At 43.7% G+C, this 21,096-nt stretch overlaps 2 protein-coding genes and 1 pseudogene across 3 annotated transcripts; all 3 read left to right on the top strand.

Annotated features, from left to right (window-relative positions):
• The first annotated feature begins 442 nt into the window (after positions 1–442).
• LOC136486241 (uncharacterized) lies at positions 443–3,685 on the top strand. Of its 2 annotated transcripts, none has more exons than XM_066483119.1 (6): positions 443–930; positions 1,309–1,361; positions 1,450–1,514; positions 1,604–1,682; positions 2,519–2,815; positions 3,122–3,685. In XM_066483119.1, the coding sequence occupies exons 1-6, from the start codon at positions 515–517 to the stop codon at positions 3,274–3,276; spliced, it is 1,065 nt and encodes a 354-aa protein (XP_066339216.1). In that variant the 5' UTR covers positions 443–514; the 3' UTR covers positions 3,277–3,685. The 2 variants fall into 2 exon arrangements, with proteins under 2 accessions (XP_066339216.1, XP_066339217.1); XM_066483120.1 differs by having other exon boundaries at positions 3,119–3,685.
• A 450-nt stretch (positions 3,686–4,135) lies between these two features.
• LOC136487648 (splicing factor U2AF-associated protein 2-like) lies at positions 4,136–9,635 on the top strand (annotated as a pseudogene).
• Positions 9,636–10,704: 1,069 nt separating this feature from the next.
• Positions 10,705–13,755, top strand: LOC136484751 (uncharacterized). The gene is made up of 3 exons (XM_066481706.1): positions 10,705–11,612; positions 11,696–11,718; positions 13,620–13,755. The coding sequence occupies exon 1, from the start codon at positions 10,779–10,781 to the stop codon at positions 11,286–11,288; it is 510 nt and encodes a 169-aa protein (XP_066337803.1). The 5' UTR covers positions 10,705–10,778; the 3' UTR covers positions 11,289–11,612; positions 11,696–11,718; positions 13,620–13,755.
• Positions 13,756–21,096: the final 7,341 nt, after the last annotated feature.

Raw genomic sequence — 21,096 nt, 5'->3', positions numbered from 1 at the left:
ATTCTTGTTGGATTAACCAAGAATATCCTGCAGGCTGATGAAGAGCTTCTTTCTGAGCTTGAGACTGATGTTAGAGAGGAATGCGTCAAGTTTGGTCCAGTGGATAATGTCAAGGTACACCTAACCCCAGATATATAGCTTTTTGTGAACTTGTCTAGAAAACAGATTCGACCAACTGCTTTCAAAAATAACCTTTTCACCATTTCAATAATAATGATGAGGTGCATATTTTATACAAAGAAAATTAAGCCAAATAGGCATGGATTGGCCATAATTTGCTTAACTGTTCCTGTTGTATCCTTCTCTGTTTTCCACCAAACCACTGCAGTTACATTGATGTCCTTGTTGTTTTCTGCATGCAGGTTTGTGAAAATCATCCACATGGTGTCATATTGGTGAAATTCAAAGATAGAAAAGATGGTGCCAGGAGGGAGTAGGTCTTCCACTCTTCCTCCACTCGGCATATTTCACTGACTCTCACCGGCGGTCTCTGCCTCTTCCGCCGGCCGCCGCCATGCCGCACCTCGTCCGCGAGCGGCTCTACTTCGGCGACATCAAAGACACCATCGCCGCCCTCACGGAGTCGTCCCCCACGCCGGACTTCACCCACGTCCTCTCCGTGGTCAGCTCCGCCTCCATCTCCTTCATCACCGACTGCCGCCCGGGCCTCGCGATCCCCGCCGAGGAGGTCCGCCGCGTCGTCGCCGGCGAGGAGGGCGCGCCACCGACCGCCGCGGTGCCCCCCGGGACGCTGATGCGGGTGGTGGAGCGCGCCGGGCACGGGCTGCGGGTCACGCGCATGGCCGTGCCGCTGCGGGACACCGAGGAGGAGGACCTGCTCGACCGCCTCGAGCCCTGCCTTGATTTCATCGACGAGGGCAGGAAGGTCGGGAGTGTTCTCGTCCATTGCTTTGCTGGGGTGTCGAGGAGGTAGGCGTCTGGAGCGTTGCCATTTTCGATTTCATTTTTGTGGGTAAAGTTAGGATTTCTACTTTGGAACAGTCATGTTTAGCAATGGAATTAGGTTCGTCATGGTAGTAATAGCATAGCAGTACGAATTTGATTTGAACATGTGAAATTTGACCAAACCAATTGGTAGCGCGATGACACTGAATGTTTGTGGATTGTGACACAAACCACTTGGAGCAGGCTGCTGCCTGCTTGGCAATTGAGAACCAGAATTGGACTTACCTATGTAGCGTTTCTATTTAGTAAATTGATTTGCACAAACCTGTTCATTTGCAATACTGTCAACTCCTTTTTGCATCTTTGTGTATTTATTCATAATTTATTTCAAACTTACTGCAGCGCTTCCATCATTGTTGCTTATCTTATGAGATCAGAACAGAAATCTCTTGAAGGTCTGAACTCTCTTTTCCTGGAAAGAGAACATGTATCTTTTCATCTCCTATACTTGAATTTTACTCATGTTGCCTTTTTTCTTCCCAGATGCATTAGAAGCTTTGAAGGAGATTTCTGAGTCGGCGTGCCCGAATGATGGTTTTCTTGACCAGGTGAGATTTGCTCATGATCTGCTGGCAGCAATGCAGCATATGAACTCCTGTAGTGTTTGTTGCTTAGCTGAACATTCTGTGCCCTGCAGCTGAAATTGTTTGAAGAAATGGGCTTCAAAGTTGATACTTCAAGTCCTTTGTACAAGAGATTCCGCTTAAAATTATTAGGTTAGTCCTGATCCATTTTGGTTAAAGTGGTGTTTAATAGTTGTCGTGACATAATTTCGAGTTAATAGGCATTCTCCAGTTTTCTCGGGGTATTCTCTATGTTTTATATGTTTGGTCTCTCCTTGACTACTCTTACTAAAAATAGTGCAAGTTAGTTTCACATGTGTGGTTTAGGTAGACCAATAAACCAGATACATGCTTTCAAAGGAAACTTGCTGACACTGATCGTGAAATGTCTTCCTCATGAATTTCAATGGTGCACAATTGACAATTGATAGAAAGTCATTTTGTGTTCCAGAGCGATCCCTGATTCATGGTGCAGAGCGTTCAAATGTTTTTTTCCTGATAATTTGTCTCGTGACCAGCGAGTTCCTACCTGCACTTATGTATCAATAAATATGAAGTGCTGTACGGTTAGGACTTTGGATATGTAGCTGCACCTGAAATAAATAAAAATGTGTTTCACTATTTTTTTCCCTCTCAAAATAAAAATAGTCAAAATGGTCGATTGATCAGCCTTAATCTGATAGAAGTTTTAGCATTCAACAATACTATCAGTTCATCAAATAGAATTGGCCATTAGCAGATAGCAATCCTTATTCAATATGGAGCAGTTGTACTCTTTGTGAGTCTTTTATCATGAGATTTTTCTTCCTATGCTAAGGTCGTTACTCCTTAGAAATCTGTTTGCTGCATGGTCATGAGCATTGTTGTTCCTTTACATCTAGTGTGAGGGTATTCTTGATTTTTTTTTTGCAAGTACAAAAGTACCTTTTAATTTCAATTTATTTCAACAAACATGTATTCTGTAACCTAGCATGTGTTTCCTTTTGCAGGTCAATCCTACAAATTTGGAGAGAAAATAGGCAGCTATATGTTTGAAGATGACCCTGGCCTTGTTCCGCAGTCTGGCTCTTGTCAAGATTCTTCAAAGGTTGAGCAACGTAAAACAGCTTACCGCTGCAGGAAATGCAGGAGAGTTATTGCTGTAGAGGACAATGTTGTAAGTCATGTTCCTGGTGAGGGTGAGTCTCGCTTTGATTGGAACCGAAGGAAGAGTGGTCATCCATACAACAACAAAGAACAAGATTGCTCATCTTTGTTTGTCGAACCTCTGAAATGGATGACTCCAGGTAGGCTGTTGTTATTACCTTCCTCTTGGAGTATGAATCTGTATGGCCCATGAAATAGCTATTTGTGTTGCGAAAAAAAACATATCATAGAAGCCTTGCACATATGGTTGTTTCCCATTGAATATAATATATTTTCATGATTTGATGCTTATAGGTCATCTTATAATAACTGAAACCTGAATAAGTGAATATACTTGATGTTTGAGCAGTTGTACACCTGTTTGGTCTTAGTAGCGCAATTTTATTGCCCCATCCTTTTGTTAACTAAATCTTACACGGTTTCACCTGCCTTTGTTCACCTAGCAGTAGAAGACGGTGCTTTGGAAGGAAAGATATCATGCATCCACTGCGGAGCTCGGTTGGGATACTTCAACTGGGCAGGAATACAGTGCAACTGTGGCAGCTGGGTTACTCCTGCCTTCCAAATTGTTAAGAGCAAAGTTGATATCAGCACCATCTAGACCTTGGGTATTGGACCCCTACCATCGGCAAGTTTGAGAGACGAGGAGCATGGCACTGCTGGCGCCTGTCGGCTTAATATTTTGTGTACAATATGAACTATGCAGAATACAGTGAAGCAATAGCATCTTGTATGCTTTTCCATTGCTGATCAGAAGCTGTGTGCAGCAAACACCGTGTATTACGCATTTGCTGATGTAACAAGTTGACGTGATGTCGGTGATCTATATGGCTGGAAATGGATCGAATACAATTTGAGCAGCGAAAGGCACACGTTAGTGTCTGTATTCTTTCATCAGTGTATTCAAATGCGTGCCCAATATGAATAGTCTTTCATTCCTTTTTCAAGTTGCACATGTATCTTATGAAGATTCAAACTTTTTGTGATATGCAACCACCAAGTCTAACAGTTCTCAGATTTCCTTGCTACCTTCTTGAACTTTTTGTGATTTCATTTCTCATTCTTCAATGTACTGAACTATGATCATGAGTTTATCTTCATGCATCAAATTTAAAACCTGTCTAGCAGCGCAATATGCACACAGAATTTTTCAATTTGAAAACATCTGAGTATTTTGGTCAAAATGAAGCACTCTCTTTTTCCAAAAAAAAAAGTGTAATTCTAGATTTGAACTAAGTCAAATTTGTTTAACTAAGTATATAGAAAATAGTATCAATATTTATGTTTTATCTACTATTTAAATATATTCCATGGTTAATCTGACTTATCTCATACTATAAATGTTAGTATTTTTTTTTGTAAATTTAGTCATATTTAAAATTGTTTGACCTTACTAAAAAGGTCGGTGTACAATGCAGATTTGGAAACGGAAATGAATAGTGCAGGCATGCAGAGATCGGTAACAGAATCGCGAGGGTAGGGGCATCTGAGCCGTCCAGATAGGTACTTCTCGAGCCTTCGCCCTTCGCCGAGACGGCGAGACCCGCCGTCCTCCCCGCTCCCGCTCGGCGACCTCTCTTCTCCTGCCGCCGCGCGCCCCTCTCCGGCCACCCGCCTCCGCATTCCTCCCCCGCCGCCCGCGCCGGTTTCCATGGACTAGCATCCCCTTCCTTCTTCCAGTACCCACCCCCGCTTCCTCCTCCCTGTTTTCTTCCGGCTTGGGTGCCCATGGAGACCAGCGGTGCGGCGGCCGCCGCCACCACCGAGGTCGGCTGGTACGTGCTCGGCCCGAACCAGGAGGGCGTCGGACCCTACGCGCTTGCTGAGCTTCGAGGTGACTGCTTCCTTCACCCTCTCCCTGGCAGTTTAATGCGTTTAAGTTCTGATGAGTTTTCTCTCTGAGGTCGTCCTTAGGGTTCAGTCTGTCCTAAATCAAGCTTCTTGCCCATTTTATTCTTGTTTACTCTGAAGTTTAGTTATCGGGTTGATTATTTCGCCGAGAAGGTTTCGTTTCAACGCTTTTGAAGTCGAATAGTTCTGTTCCTTCTTTTCCCCCAAATAATATTCTGAATGAAACAAGTGTTGCTCCCTTTGCAGAACATTTTGCAAACGGTTATCTCAATGAGAGCACAATGCTCTGGGCAGAAGGGAGGAAGGAATGGATGCCACTCTCGTCCATCCCTGAGTTACAATCTGCAGTCACATCAAAGGATCAATCTAAACATGGTTATATGTTATTGCCTTGTAGCCTTGTACTGTATCTGTAATGGAAATTTTGTATGGTTTTCTGATCATTGAACTTCTGTGCAGATGCTCCAGCTGTTGATGATGATTTTGAGAAATTTCAGAAGGAGGTTATCGAGGCCGAGGCAGAGGTGGATGAGCAAGATGATGAGCGGCCAGCAACCCCGCCGGATGGAGAGGAAGAATTTACTGATGATGATGGCACCATTTACAAATGGGACCGTACTTTGAGGGCATGGGTTCCTCAAGTAAGTGCGGATAATCTGTCTTTTCCATCCCTAGATAAATAAACTGCTTAGATCCATCAGTTGATTTATGACTTTCCACCATTGAATTCATGACAATTTCCTGAGCTTAGAACCTTAGGTCTTCTGTACTTTCTTTATGAATTATCAGTATTAGATCATCTAATAGAAACTAGTGTTGGATGTGGTACATACTTGCATATCATTTCTTCAATTTATCTGTTACTATGTGGTACAACAGACTAATGGAAAGTATGACCCGCCACTTAGTAAACTATGGTTGCACAACGTTCATGTAATGTAATTTAAATTAGGTTTATTTGGGTCGTGTTGGCTTCCATCTTTCCACGGTAATCTATGGATTACTTGGGGATATTGTAACTAGTTAAACTCTGCTTCTGTTTAATGAAATACGTGTCGCAAGGACACGCTCGCGAAAAAAACTTAGTAAACTCAGAAATTCTTGTTAAATTATTTATCATTGGAAGGATTGTACTAGTTTGGGAATTAATGCTTGGAGAACATTTAGTATTCTCACTCACATAAGATTTGCAAGAGCTTTAATTGACCTGAGCCCTGTTCTTTACTGTGTTATGTTCTAAAAAAAAAAAACTCGACCTGCTGGGGGTTATGACGGCCCCTGGGTATTTTGTTAAGAAGAATACCTTCTCTCACAGGCCGAGAAAACCCCCGAAATAGTCTTTACTGAGTTATGTTCTGAACTGTCTCATAACCTTGAAGACTGAAGCCATCTATTCATATAAATCAACCTTTCTTTATTCTAGAGCTTAGAAGGGCGGGCCTGGTGCAAGCGGTAGAGTCTTACCGCCTGTGACCGGAAGGTCCCGGGTTCGAGTCGCGGTCTCCTCGCATTGCACAGGCGAGGGTAAGGCTTGCCACTAACACCCTTCCCCAGACCCCGCACAGAGCGGGAGCTCTTTGCACTGGGTACGCCTTTTTTTTTCTTTATTCTAGAGCTTACCAGCTCATTGGTTTCTTGCATCTCACCATGATACTTGTAGTTTGCTTAAGATTGAAGACACCAATGGGTGTGTTAGTTGTCGCCTTGTTTGGAAGTTTCAATACAAGAAAAAAACAACTCTATTCTGTCCCACCAAATACTAAGTTGTGGTTTAGTTGCTAATGTACTTAGAATTGCTTTGATCTATTGGTAATGTTGGCAATAATAATGGTATATACATTGGGAGTTTTTCATTACATTTCACGTTCAGCTGTATTCTTTTGAGGAAAAAAGCTCGCTTTCTTAATACTGTTTTTCCTATCATTTTTTACAATTTCCTCTTCCTGTATGTCTTTATAGAATGATACATCTGGTAGCAAGGAAAATTTTGCTGTTGAAGAGATGACTTTTGCACTTGAGGAAGAAGTATTTCAGGCACCAGATATCCTGGGTCCTTCTGCACTAGAAGAAATCAACACTCTATCTGAAAGCAAAAACAAAGGATCAGATAAAGCAGAAACGAGAGGAGACAAGAAGCGGAAATCTTCTGAGAAGCCAGCTGAGAAAAAGGTATAGTTATCAAGTCTTCCTGGAGTTCTTTATAAGTTTGTGCATGTTGATTCTAGTCTTCATGGAACCTATTGAACTTCTGTGGTAGGAAGCTAACAAACCTCCGGACAGTTGGTTTGATCTCAAAGTCAACACACATGTCTATGTAAATGGTTTGCCTGATGATGTCATGGTGGACGAGGTAAATTGCTTCTATGAACTAATTCTACATTTCATTTCTCTTATGGAGATCATTTTGTTGAATGACCATGTAACAAATTCTTAATTAATTGGTTATTTAAAAAGTACTTGTTCTGAACTTCTGATGCTGGATTTCTTTTGCAGATTGTGGAGGTATTTTCCAAGTGTGGAATAATAAAGGAGGTATGCTTTTAGTCTGCTGTGTTGCAGAGACAAAATTGTTGTACTGTATCATTCATTCTTGATGTTGTTTTGATTTTTCTCACCCGTGAAAAGAATTAGTTTTGTCAGTATTTGGACTAATATATAGTTGCCATCTGAGAAAGTAACTAATTGGAATACTGGCAAAGGAACTTTGTAATTTAACTTATCAGAATCTTGGGACCTTGAATTAATCATGTCAAGGCTGTTCATTATTGCAAACTGTTCAACTCAGCAATTATGTATTTTACTGTCTAACCAAGCATTTAACAAATTTCAGCTTCCTTGCAGCATGCATTATAGTACTAGATATTGGTACAGCTTTCCATTGGTCATCATAGATGGATAATATTAATTGTTGAATGTTGCGGATGCCTTAAATAAACTGAAAAAATTACAAAAATTATGTGATATTTTATTTCGACTAGGTATTGCTGCTCTTATTAATAATATGTTATAAAAGCATACGGTTGTGCTGTGACATTTATATTTCTTTCCTGAACTTTAAAGCATTTAGACACCTTTAAAAAATGCTGATAATTCATAATACAGGACCCAGAGACTAAAAAGCCACGGGTGAAGATCTATACTGATAAGGAAACCGGCAGGAAGAAGGGTGATGCCTTGGTGACATATTTCAAGGTATCACCTTGTTAAATTTGTCAGATTATTTGGACTCATTACACATTTATTTTCATGTGCCTTCTTTTTCCAACGATTCAGGAGCCTTCTTTAGCTCTAGCGGTTCAGTTGTTGGATGGGACATCATTCCGTCCTGGTGGTAAGACTCTTATGTCTGTAAGTCCAGCCAAATTTGAGCAGAAAGGTATTGTTTCGTTATGCTAAAACCAAATAGGCAAATACTTTATGTGCCATCAGCTTCAAAACTTGTCACTGATGCCATCACATGTGTTTCAGGTGATGTTTTCATTTCAAAGAAAACTGACAAGCAAAAGAAAAGGAAGATCAAAAAGGTCGAAGACAAAATGCTTGGATGGGGTAATTTGGATTGCTGTTTTTGGTAGTTGTTTTAAATAATATAGCTGATTCAAGAATAGGGTCTAATTTCATTTGTTTTCTTGATAATTTCCTCTATCTAGGTGGGCATGATGATAAGAAGCTCATGATTCCTACTACAGTAATTTTAAGGCACATGTTCACTCCTGGCTGAGTTGAGAGTAAGTACCTGAAATATGCTTGATGCCTCCTGCAATATGTGCTCCTTTTGATCTGAGACAGCGCTTACTTGTACTTGGTTGCACATTAGATCATTCAGATTGTTCATATGAGGTTCATGCTTCATAACAACTTTATTTTCATTCTTGTTGGATTAACCAAGAATATCCTGCAGGCTGATGAAGAGCTTCTTTCTGAGCTTGAGACTGATGTTAGAGAGGAATGCGTCAAGTTTGGTCCAGTGGATAATGTCAAGGTACACCTAACCCCAGATATATAGCTTTTTGTGAACTTGTCTAGAAAACAGATTCGACCAACTGCTTTCAAAAATAACCTTTTCACCATTTCAATAATAATGATGAGGTGCATATTTTATACAAAGAAAATTAAGCCAAATAGGCATGGATTGGCCATAATTTGCTTAACTGTTCCTGTTGTATCCTTCTCTGTTTTCCACCAAACCACTGCAGTTACATTGATGTCCTTGTTGTTTTCTGCATGCAGGTTTGTGAAAATCATCCACAGGGTGTCATATTGGTGAAATTCAAAGATAGAAAAGATGGTGCCAAATGCATAGAGAAGATGAATGGCAGATGGTAAGTCAACAACTCAACACACACGATTCTTTCCCCTTTGTTTCTGATGTGGCGATGTTAGCGGGGAGGCTGAAATGGAATTTTCGGCTCACAGCCTTGCACCTTCTGTCTGTTTCCAGCACAAACCATTTGTTATATTATTTCTTCATTGGCTTTCCTGTGAAATGTTGCGGAAAACTTATCTGATTAAAGATGCCTGAGTTACCCTCAGAACTTGTGCATGTTTGCTTGTCTACACGTAGAAAATTATCTAGCATTGTGCACCTGGATTGATCTGTTCTGATAGCATTTGTTCTCATTTCTTGCCTTGCAGGTTTGCCGGGCAGGCAAATCCATGCGAGCGAAGATGATGGCTCCGTTAACCATACTCTTATCCGTGATTACGATGCAGAGGTGTCAAGACTGGATCGGTTTGCAGAAGAGTTAGAAGAGTCTACATAGAGGATATATATATATATATATCTGGGATTGCCGACCTTGGCCCTGTTTGGTACAGCTTATCTGGGAAGCGCTTCCCAGATAAGCTGCACAAATAGAGTAAAAGCGGCGGTCAAAATAAGCTGGTCTGATCCAGTTTCTGCTTTTTAGTATAAATGGGAGCTGTGGGAATAAGCGTGGCCAGAATAAGATGCTGAAAAGCGTGGCGTTTGGCTATTGATTTCAGCTTATTTTGGCCATAAGCAGCTTATAAGTTGTATCAAACAGGCCCCTTGTATGATAAGATAGCAGGTTGGGTCTTTTCACCCCTGATTGACATCAGAAAAAAAAGGTTATTCCATATCACTTATCAGCCATGAGCACGTCGTTTGTTGCTGCAAGCCTGCAACTTAAAGAGATGCATTATTTCCCATGCTAACATCTCACACCTGCTAGTAAGTAGAACCTGCTTGCAATGCTCGTCGTATCACTAGCAAAGTAGCAGCACACTGCTTTGACGAAGGTGTCGTGTAATGAATGAGAAGTTCATTCAGATATCCCTCTAAAGTGTCAACATTTTTATCTGAAATGTGGAAATTTTTATATTGTGCATAAGCCACTACTAGCTAGTGCATTGCCTTCCAGACTGAAAATCTGAAATTACCATATGGCTGTAGTAGTTCAGTGAATGGCTTGACTGCAACAATTAAGCGACTCCCATCCAGTCCAGACTCCAAAGCTTGAGCAAAGCCTGGCCAGAGAAACGGCTGGGATGTCTTTACATTAGCCCTGCTGCTGAGATATGTGTATTATACATACATGATGATAAGTTGGGTTTCTAAGAAATAAACTTGAGTTTGATCCCGAGTATCAGGAATGGTGCTTCATTGCTCCTGGTGAGGGTGAGCCATGCATGTCTTGCTTTTCATTGCTCCTGTGATGAGGGTGAACCATGTCTTGCTTTGGTTAGAAACAGTTTGGTTAGTAGTAGAAGTGACGCGCCTACTTGTGCATAGCATGTGCTAATATATAGTTCAGCAGTAGTGCACCGAAATCTTTTGCTTTGTTCGTTTAGGCTGATAAGCCATGACTAAAAGTACTGTTGACTGATTTGTTGTAAGAGAAAAATGATATTCATTGGCTAAAAAAGTACGGCTTAAGCCAAGCGAACAAGGCGTTTGTTTTGCATTGATATGCATGCATGTGTGCAAATGTGCATATATAATGCCCCCTCCCTAGCTAGTAGTGATTTTATTTTTAGATAGACGAAGCTGCCGATGTCGATGACCTGAGTCAGGCATGCATGCATGCAACCAGAGAAATCCATCTCAAATTAGCCAGGTCTGGTTATCGATGAAGAAAACACACACACAGTATATAAAATCCGGAGTGGGCCAGCGTACTTTTAGCACAACGTTACCCTTGAAAAGAATGGTAGAGAGGACCTCTCTATAGATATGCAGAGAGATCGATCTAGAGAGAGAGACAGTCACACACACACAAACATTTACAGATGGAACTTGTAGATACATATACATCAAAGATGATGATGAGGTCGGCTAATGCAATTTGCCTCGTTGCATTCATCGTCTTCGCCGCCGCCGCCTTCACGACGGCAGAAGCAGCAGCAGCCGCGGCTGCAACTGCACCAGGGAGCGCTCAGGCAGCAGCGGCAGGTCCTGCACCTACTAACTCCCCTCCGCCTTCCCCCGCCGCGGTCGAATTCCTCCAAGGTCGCTGCAGCCCCGGCGTGATGCCAGAGGTGATCGCGCGCCACTGCTACGACTCCCTCCTCCCGCAGACCGGGACCTTCAACGGCAGCTGCATCAGGGTCATCGGCGCCGCCACGGAGCTCATGGTCGCCAACTTCCGCTCCTTCCTCGCCGAGCTGCGGCAGCTCAACAGCACCAAGCAGGGCGCCGGGTACAAGCTGGGCAAGTGCGCGGACCAGGCCGCGGATTTTGCCGGCGGCGAGCCCGGCAAGGAGCCGAGAAGATGGCGGATTTTTTTTTTATATTTTTAATCCTTTTTTAATCAATGTTTTAATACTAATTTAAAAAAGTATTTGCAAATCTGACTTTTTTTTGGTCACGCAAGCACGGCTGGCACGACAGTGGCACTCTGTCGCGTCACATGCGCTGGCGCGGCAAACCGAGCCACGGTGGCGGTCGTCGTTGACCGAAGCTGGTGTGGGGTAGTGTGGGCTTGGAGTGGGCCCCGCCCTGTCACGCCAGCGACTCAGGCACGACAGCGCCAGGCAGCCTGGCGCGACAGGCCCATATAAAGACCGCGGCCCACCTCCTTTTCCCTCCCTCTCATCTCTCCCTTCGTTTTGGGCGAGCTCTAGGTGAGCTGACGTTGCTGTGTTCTCTCTCTTCTCTTTCTACCATCCTCTATTTGCCTTTGATCAAGTTTGCATTTGCATTTCAGGTTTGAACGGTCTCGTGCATGAGGTATGATGTAACACCCTCGGTGTTACGCCCTAAACAAATTACAACGTGATAATGCATGTGATGGAATGAATAGATGGAGTATTGCAACCTAAAATGATCAATAAAAATATTAAATGAGAAGCTATTACACAACTCATGTATATCAAGTAGGGTTTAAAATCAATTTTATTGAACAAAAATACTATAAAACATATATGTGGCACTTAACTAAAGTTTGGAGCATGAACTTTGTAGATGGCAATGAAATACTTGCTATAAAAAAATAACATTGCTAGCTAGTGTTTCCAGTAGCTTAGAAATGGATCTTGAAATCAAAACTAGCTTAAAGACAGAAAATTCTTAAGTTTAAAAACAGTTTGACAGCCCCGGATTTGTGAATTTATTCCGAGAAATCTAGTTAAAGATTAGTACTATGTTTTAGTTCTTAGGGGTAGCCTAATATGCTCTCTTGAGCATGGTGAAGGTGGCTTGGTTCCAAGATCATTCGTTTAGTTTTTACGGGTGCTTTAAAATTCATGCACGACACAGCCTCGGGATGATTGGCGCTGTGCGCGTGGTCACCGCACGGCCACCCCGTGCCACACACATGGCCGCGTCCCGCGCGGTCACCCCGTGCCGCCACGCCGAGGCCAGCCGCAGCGAGCCACTGGCCCCGTGCCCTGCTGCCCTGCCTCGCGCTACCGCCATTGGTGTCGCCATGGCCACGCTGCGCTGCCGTCGCCTCGTCGTCGCATCCGTACCCCCCCTGTGGCTTTGCATCCCTGTCCGCCCTGCCGGTGGCCTTGCCGCTGCTGAGCGCGCTTGGCGTATCTACGGCATCGGCACATGGCCGTACCTCCTGTCGCCTCGCCCATAAAGGCGCGGCAGTCGCTCGTGTTGTGTCGGTCACGGACGCGCACATACCTTGTCCATAGCGCCTACGCGTGTGCGTCCTGATCGCGTCGCTCGCGTCCCGCCAAGGCGAGGACGAGCTGAGCTCTGACCTACCCCTTCCCCTCTCTCTTCGTTGCTGCCATGGTGGACTGAGCCACGCCATTAAAACGAAGTCACCATCACCCAATTCGCCGCGTCGCTGGCTCCGTCACCCAGCTGCCTAGCTACCCGCCCCCATCCCGCCTTGAATGGGGCCCGGTCGATCTTCAATTTTAGAGCTTTTCCCCGCCACCGTGCCGATAAGGTCGAGTCTGCCCATCACCGAGGGCAGCTTCCATCTAACCACCTCGGGTCAAATTGGCTGCACCACTAGACTCATCTCGAACCCCTCCTCGCCATGCGCATCTGAGCCGTACCCCTACCGCTGTTCCAATGCTGCTGACGCGGTCATGTCCGCCCGGCTCGTCGCTGAGCTCGCCGCGTGTACGCGGCCAGCCTTGCTTGGTAATAAATATAAAATCGTGTAGGTGTCCAAAAATTGTGAAACAAATTTTGTAAAGTTTCTAAAATTATGATCTATCTGTTAGTGTATTTAGTTCATATATATACATGTTGATACCAAGAGCTATTAATCGTTTGAAAGTGCTTCATATTATTAAAATGAATCATTGTAGGAATTTTCATGGTAAATTGGTGATAGCTTTAGTCCTGAAATTTTTATGGTAGCTTCATTGTATTATTATGTGCTCACTGTAATTTTTGTAGCTTTAGAATAGACTAAGCATTAGGGTAGTTAAATGCTCTTTGTTTCAATATACATTAAATCATTAGTAGAAATAAAGATATGTCCTTCATTTGTAAAGTTAGGTGTTCGTTAGTTGAACCCAACACTTTGCTTGGCTAAAGTTGATAGTTAGCTTAGTACCTTAGTCATTAAAGCTAGCTTAGTAGCTTAGTATGCGTATTCTTAGTTTAAGAGTTGCTGTTGCCAAAATGCTAAGTGTTGCATCATCATCGCATGCATGTAGAGAACGAGTTGGCGGAGATCGTGACCACCGGTGATCATGAGTTCGAGGAGATCGTCGAGGAGTACGAGGAGGAGATTCTCGTGTAAGAGGAGGTCCCAAAGCCGCCATTGACTGACTCAACTGACACCGCACCTGCCCAAGGCAAGCCCTGGTGCATAACCTCTATTTTATAATTCACCGTATATATATGTGTTGTGCATTTATGTTACAAGAATTTTATGGAAACCACATGCATAGATGTACATGTCCTAAGAGTCTTACTAGTGCAGGTTCGAGTAGATGCTATGCTTAGGTCATCGGTAGCATGAGTAACCTGCTGTTGCTCACAATAGGAGATTATTATTACTCTCATAATAAAATGATGAAAGGAAAAATGGAGACAGGGCAGGGATATGGTATGGATATTGGTGGGTGTAATAGGTTGTGTCCCGCGGCCAATGGGGCGTTGCTTGGTTACACTATTTTCCTTGTTCGTGTCGATTAAGGACCGCCAGTTGCTGTGGATGGTAGTCAGGTCACAGACTTATTATCTTGAGCACATACTTGCTTATGGGAGCGGGAAGGCTCATTACGCTCTTGTCGTGGGTTCTGGCTCTTTCTGGACTGACTGATTGGAGGCGGGGAAAGGTGGAGGTCTAAGCACTATATTGAGATCGGGTCTCAATTGTGGGGGCTTGGAGTCCAAGTTTGGACGGGGACCTGGACCCCGTGACAGGAGTGGAATGGGTTGGTCTTGTTTGTGCCTAGGGTACAAACAAGGAGTGTGTTTTGGGGTACCCAGCTGGGATACATTGGTTCATGAATCATCATTTCTGTGAGACGGTACGACTTGGCTATGGTCTAGCACCGTAGTAAGAACTAGAAGATGAAGGATGGTGAAATGGTTCTGATTGCTTAACCCTTGCTTGAAAGTAGAATAGGTGCTTACCTAGAATGGTTAGCTAATGAAATAATCATGACTGCTAATAAAACTTGACTATAAGGATGAACTATTAGTAATGCTTTCCGTAAACAAAAAGAAAACAGCAAACCCATATTGCCTATCATATCCTTGAGAGTCAAAAAACTATTCCCACTAGTTGGGTAAATCTTGCGAGTACATTGTGTACTCAGAGTTTATTTTACCTCTATTGCAGGTGCAGCTTCAGGAGTAGCTCTTATGTGGAGGATTCTTCTGGTGGGACATAGATAGATCCTTATATTGTTTCCACTAGATGTTTCTTTTCATTTTGCTGTTTAATTATCGCACTCTAAACTCTGATATTGTAATAAATAATTTTCAAGAACTCTGGTTGTATGAAATGGACTAAGTATTGTAAGCTCAGTACTTATTATTGGATTCTGGATGTAAAACATGGATTGTTTCGAATTCTCCCTTAGGGTGTGCTCGACAGAACGGTCCGAGATAGCTCACTTTTGGGGTGCTTAGTGTCTAGTGGAAGACGAGCGCCTCCGAAAGCATGCTATTTCGGACGGTTCTGCCACATATGACTCCCTCACCTCTATTTTTTTTGTGTTTAGTTGATGTTTATATACTGCTCTGGTTTACACTGTTGTGTGCAAAACTAGGCTTTCGTTTGGTTTAATGAAAGTTGCTTTGGCTAATCATGTCTAATATATTATGGTTCATGTTGTACTTATTGAACTTTTATGATTTTTGTGATTGGTTTTGGTTGGTAGTGCATTAGGGTTTGAGTGCACTGGTTTACATAGCAGTATGGGTTGGACTGTTGTTAGTAAACTTTCTTGGAAGTGTGTGATTAGAATTTTTTTGTGGTGATTAGATGTATAGATGAGTTGGACTATGTATGTATAGAAATCATTTACATTCAATAAGTTTGTTTTAGGGTTTGGCTTCAAGGGTGTATATGATTATAGAGATGATTGAGATGGAAATTGTTGTTGAACTGTGTAATAGTATTGGTTCATATCTTTGCTTTGTTGAACTACTTTGTAATAGGTTCAATGGCGGTTCCAAATGACAACTAATTTGTGCACCATCCGAAGGATCATGGTGCTATCGGTTCTTTCCTACCAGCAGAGCCAACACCATTGTGTTACTGTGGCTTACCGGCATTTGTGAAGCAGTCAAGGCATCCCGCATCAGCTAGGCGTGCTTTCTACTATTGCCAATTTAAGCGTCGTCCTTCGACACTTGATTCCTACCTAGAGGGATGCAGCTTCTATCAGTGGATCAACAGGCGATGAAATGTTTGATCCATCAATTATGTTGTTTCATTATGACCCCTAGAAGAGCGTTCCATATTCAGGAATTTGTTCTTTGGGTTTCGCCTGCCACCGAACCCTTCGGAAATGACAGAGGCGGAGAAGGTTGATGCTGCTTTGCGCTGTCTAGCCAATCCTCCTAGATGCCATTGTGGAGTGTCAGCACTACTAACTACTCCTAGCCAACATGGAGCATTCACTGCCTTCTATCGCTGTGGATTGCTAGATTATGTAAGTTCTCATGAAATCAATCTATCTCTAAGCTTATATGCATTTTGCACATACAATGTTATACTTGGAACATTTGTTTTTTGCAGAGAGGGTTCCCATCTTATGACTTTGAGGAGTATAATTATGGACCCAAATCGCACTGCCCTTCTGAGTATGAATTTGCAAAGTTTCAAGCAGGCATTAAGCCATGGCCATGCACAAAGATGTCGGACCATAAGTGCAAGTGTGTCATCAAGGCTCGCAAAGGAGTTGTTCTGTCTGAGTTATGATACGAATACTACTGTGGCAATTGCTTATGGAGGGATGTCTGAGTTATGGGTGAGTTGACTGAATCGGTGAAGTTACTACATGAGCATAGGCCACCAGTTTGTTTGCTCATTGCTTTGTATTTACTTAGGTGGGGAGGACATGCAATTGGGAGGACTTCACTGGTCGTGGAGAGTTAGTGGAGAGGCTGAAGTTACATTCGCCTCTCAAAAAAAGACAGGAAGCGTTGGATGCGGGAGGAGAAGCAGATGGAGGTGAGGATGAGGTACGGGGTAGAGATGCCATCATGGAAGACCCGTAACAGGATTTTAGAGGACTTTCCTCGAGTGACCGGTAGACAGCTGAATTTTGACAATAAGGAGACCGAGTTGATGAGCTTCTGGTGACAAAACAAGGAGGCCTATGACTTTAAGGAGGCCAAGGATAAGAGGGAGATGGCCTTTTTCCACTAGCATTTGCGTCGCTTATGTGAGTAATTGATTTCAAAGTTTGTTTCGACTTGTGCATCTTCTTACAATTATTGCCAATGAGACATTGTTTGGTTCTTGTAGTCCTCGATGATGCATCGAACGACTGGCCATATCCCCGCACCCATGGAGGAGGACGATGATGATGAGGATGACAATGACCATGACCATGACCATGACCATGAAGATGATGACAATGAGTAGTGTTTCCTCTCAACTGATGCCTACAAGGTGCAGTACATATTTTGCAAATGTCAATAGGTTTGGCATTACGTAGGTCTTGTATATGGTAGATGGAGGACTGGTACGATAGCGGTGCTTCTTTTGTGCAAAGGCAAGCAAGATCCGTACATATTTTGCAAATGGCCTGGTTGCCATTTGGTAGTACTTGTTCATGGTAGATGGAAGACTAGTGTTAGTAGTAGTGCTTGTATATGCTAGATGGAACACTTATGTAAGTAATGTTGATGATTATGACCTTTGAACAATGCTTTGAACTCCTTATCATGTGTAATGCTTCGAACTCGTTATGGTATGACTCCTTATGGTGTGTAATGCTATGTGAACAATGTTTCGAAACCATGAAGAAAATATAATGTCAATAAGTTATGAAATGGCGGACTTAGTAAATGGTTTCACAAAAATAGCGTCACTTGGAGGAAATGGCCAAGAAATTTGTTGTTTGGAAAAAAACATGAAGAAAATTCAATTTTAAGGACGTATGTTTCAAAAAAATTCACGAAACATAGCACGCTTGGAGGTAATGGCCGAAGCTTGTTGATTTATAGGACTATCACGCTAGGCACAGTGGCATGACAAGCCTATCACGCCATAGTCGATGGTGTGACAAGGCTATCGCGCCACCCGTCATTGTACTCCATTCTCAATGACCCGTCAGCTAGGACTCCTATTGTGTCGGGAAACCCTCCCTCACAACAATCACTTTCGTCCTCGCTACTAGGCTCAGACCTATACTCGTCCTCCAACAAATCATCCGAAGTACATGGCCCCGAAGTAAAGTCATCTTCGTCCATGGAGGCAACATCAACTTCGTCATCCTCCGATCCTTCGAATATGTCATCCATATCATGTATTCCATCTCCGTTGCCATCGTCCTCATCAAACGTTTCTTCATCGAAATCATCATTCAAGGCACCGGGCTCACATGATCTATCAACTTCTCTAACGACAACCGCCTACAACTCTTCGTCTTGGGTAAGGTTCTCTATAGGCTCCACATCCACATTATCATCCACAGCCACCACAATTGGGCTAGACCCCTTCTCCACAACAACTTCCAAGCACCTAACACTACTACTCTTGACAACTTCTACGTAGTTCTTCCATTCATCCTCACATGACAAAGACATCATCACATAGTGTGCTCGTTCCTTTCCACAGTCAAATCAACCTCTCAATCTTAGTGGCCACCCAAATTTATCCAGGCATTGGCTAACCAAACTATCAAAGGTTGGAGGTGTACTAAAGAACTGAACATGTTCTTGCATGCTTTCAAACTCCCCATTTCCTTTAACTTTGCCAACATAAAACAATCGCACTAGCCGATCCATCTACAAAATACGAACAAACACATCAACAACACATGAACTACACATTTTGGAAATAAATCATATCCATTCACTAATACACTACAATAACACAAACTTCACAGTGATGTTACCAAAGCCAACAAACATATCGATCTAGATCCACCATGCATCAACTACCTACATCCATGCAACACATAGTTTACGTCTAATTCACAGGCAGAATATATCCTAAACCTAATCTACGCATCAAATACTAACAAGCAACGATAAAACCATTCACACCATCCCTAATTTCTTAACCCTAGTCATGCAACTCATGAGGCAAGAAATCAAGAAATCAAGGGGGGGAGATCAACCTGGCTATTTATGTGACTCCACAGACCATGAAGGTGAGAGCCGTCATTGGGGGAAATCGTAGCCGGTGCTACCACCGCTGGGAGAGCACCAAGTAGCGCCCCTGCGATGACCGGAGATGGCGAGGATGGCCGGAGGTGGCGGGGTGGCGGTGGAGGCCTGCCGGTGGCGCCGGTGCCCAGGCCGCGCCCTTCTCTTCCCTCGCCGCATCAGGAATGGAGGGAGATGGAGAGGGAGAGGGAGGGATAGGGTGGCACGGTGGTGCGGTGGCGGTGGCCCGGGCATGCTTGCGGGGCGGCGGCGCACGGCTTCGCGAGCGCAGCGTGAACGCGACGAGAGAAAGAGAGAGAAAAGAAATGGGTCGGGGCGGCCAAAACCTAACTCAGCCTATCGCGCCAGCCCGCCTGGTGCGACAGCGCTGTCGCGCCTGAGTCGCTGGCGCGATAGGGCAGTGCCCACTCCAGGCCCACTTTATGCCATGCTAGCGTCGGTCAACGACGGCCACCATCGTGGCTCGGCTTTCCACGCCAGCGCATGTGGCGCAACAGAGTGGCACTGTCGCGTCAGCCACTCTGGCGCGACCAAAAGGTTAGATTTGCAAATATTTTTTTGGGATTAGTATTAAAATATTAATTAAAAAAAGGATTGATTTTTTTTAAAATCCTAAGCTGGCCAGGGTCTGGGACCTGGCTGCCATGGGTGACAACAACAAGGTGGAGTCCGTGTACGACCTCGTTTCGTGGATGAACGAGGTGGACACCAAGTTTGAGGGCTGCTAGGTGGAGATGAAGGCCATCCCCGACGCCGACAAGCTGCTGCCCACCAAGGCAGTCATGTACCCCTCCATACTCGTGGCCCAGGGTCTCATCAGCGGCTACACGCCTCCCTAGTCCCAAATGTAATCGTACGTCCGCTACGCCAGATTTGCACATCACTGTCGGCCTCATCACTGCCGGATTTGTGAGAACCGGCAGTGATGTACCTTCACTGCCAGTTATGTGCTTGAAAATGAAAAAAATGATTGGTGCTGGGCTAAAACCGGCAGTGAAGGACCACATCACTGCCGGTTTATAGCTTGAACCGGCAGTGTTTTGGCGGGCACTCATCACTGCCGGTTTAAGCCAAGAGCCGACAGTGATTGGGCACTATCACTGTTGGTTCTAGCCAAGAACCGACGGTGATAAGCCTACAACACAAAAAGGCTGCAGCCATCCTCTCCTTCCTCCTCTCTTCCATCCCGAGAACAGAGGCGCGTGTTTGGACCCTTCCCTCCATTGTTGCGGCTGCTCTTCACCATGAAGCTAGTGCTTGGATTTTGAAGAATGGCTTGATCTTTTTGCTTTAAGGTTAGTAACAAACATCCACTCCTTTGATTTTGTTGCTTAATTAGCTTTGTTTTGATGGCTACATTGTTTGATTCTCATTCTAGTTCTTTCTCCATTCTAGAGAGCACTTTTCCAATTGGACATTTGTGCAAGGCTCAAATTGTGGGAATCCATCATCCAAAAGGTTGGTGTCTATGAACACATTTAAATTCCTAGCTAATTATTCCATGGTGGTTAAGATCATCATTGTTAGTATATGATGCTATAATTAGTTGTTTTCTAAAAATGGTACTTTTGAGCTACAATTGTTGTTCATGAAGCTCGATTTCTTATTAATTCTTTGTAATTACTATCTTAATATTTTTTTATGCAGAGATGGATCGAGAGTGGATGCATCTGTCCTGAACGGACAAGCGGTACATGCATGGCGTCAGTCAGTTTATCACCAATGCCAAAGCCCATGCTAGGAATGGGAACCCTGTCTTCTACCCATGCAAAGATTGCAAGAATCATAGGAACTTTCATCAAATTGAGTCTATACGATCGCACTTGATTACCAGGGGGTTCGTGCCAAACTATACGATATGGACTATGCATGGCGAGGTTGGTGTGAATGTTCTGTAGGAAAACGATGATGATGTGGACATGTCTGACGTAGCCATCCATGATGCTGACGAGGAACCCGGTGTCAACACGGAACCTATGGCCACAGTTAATAATGTGTTTAGGAACATGCTAGGTGACGACACCGAGGATAACGATGGTATTTCTTAGCTGCTACATAATGTAGAGACCGGATGTCTTAGTGAAAGACAACTGAGAAAGCTAGAGAAAATGAGACAAGATGGCAAAACACCATTGTATAGGAATTGTCCAATGGGCAAGCTGGAAGCCGACATCATGCTGTTAGAGTTCAAATCGACAAATGGATTGAGCGATAAAAGCTTCGATCAGTTGTTAGGTATAATAAGGAAAATGCTCCTAGAAAAAAAACAAGTTGCCAGAAAAGACATACTTGGCCAAGTAAATGATCTGCCCCATCAGCCTCGAGGTTGAA

This window comes from Miscanthus floridulus, chromosome 10, assembly GCF_019320115.1.
Source record: "Miscanthus floridulus cultivar M001 chromosome 10, ASM1932011v1, whole genome shotgun sequence".
Taxonomy (NCBI): Eukaryota; Viridiplantae; Streptophyta; class Magnoliopsida; order Poales; family Poaceae; genus Miscanthus; species Miscanthus floridulus.
This window is presented reverse-complemented; position numbering and strand designations above follow the sequence as displayed.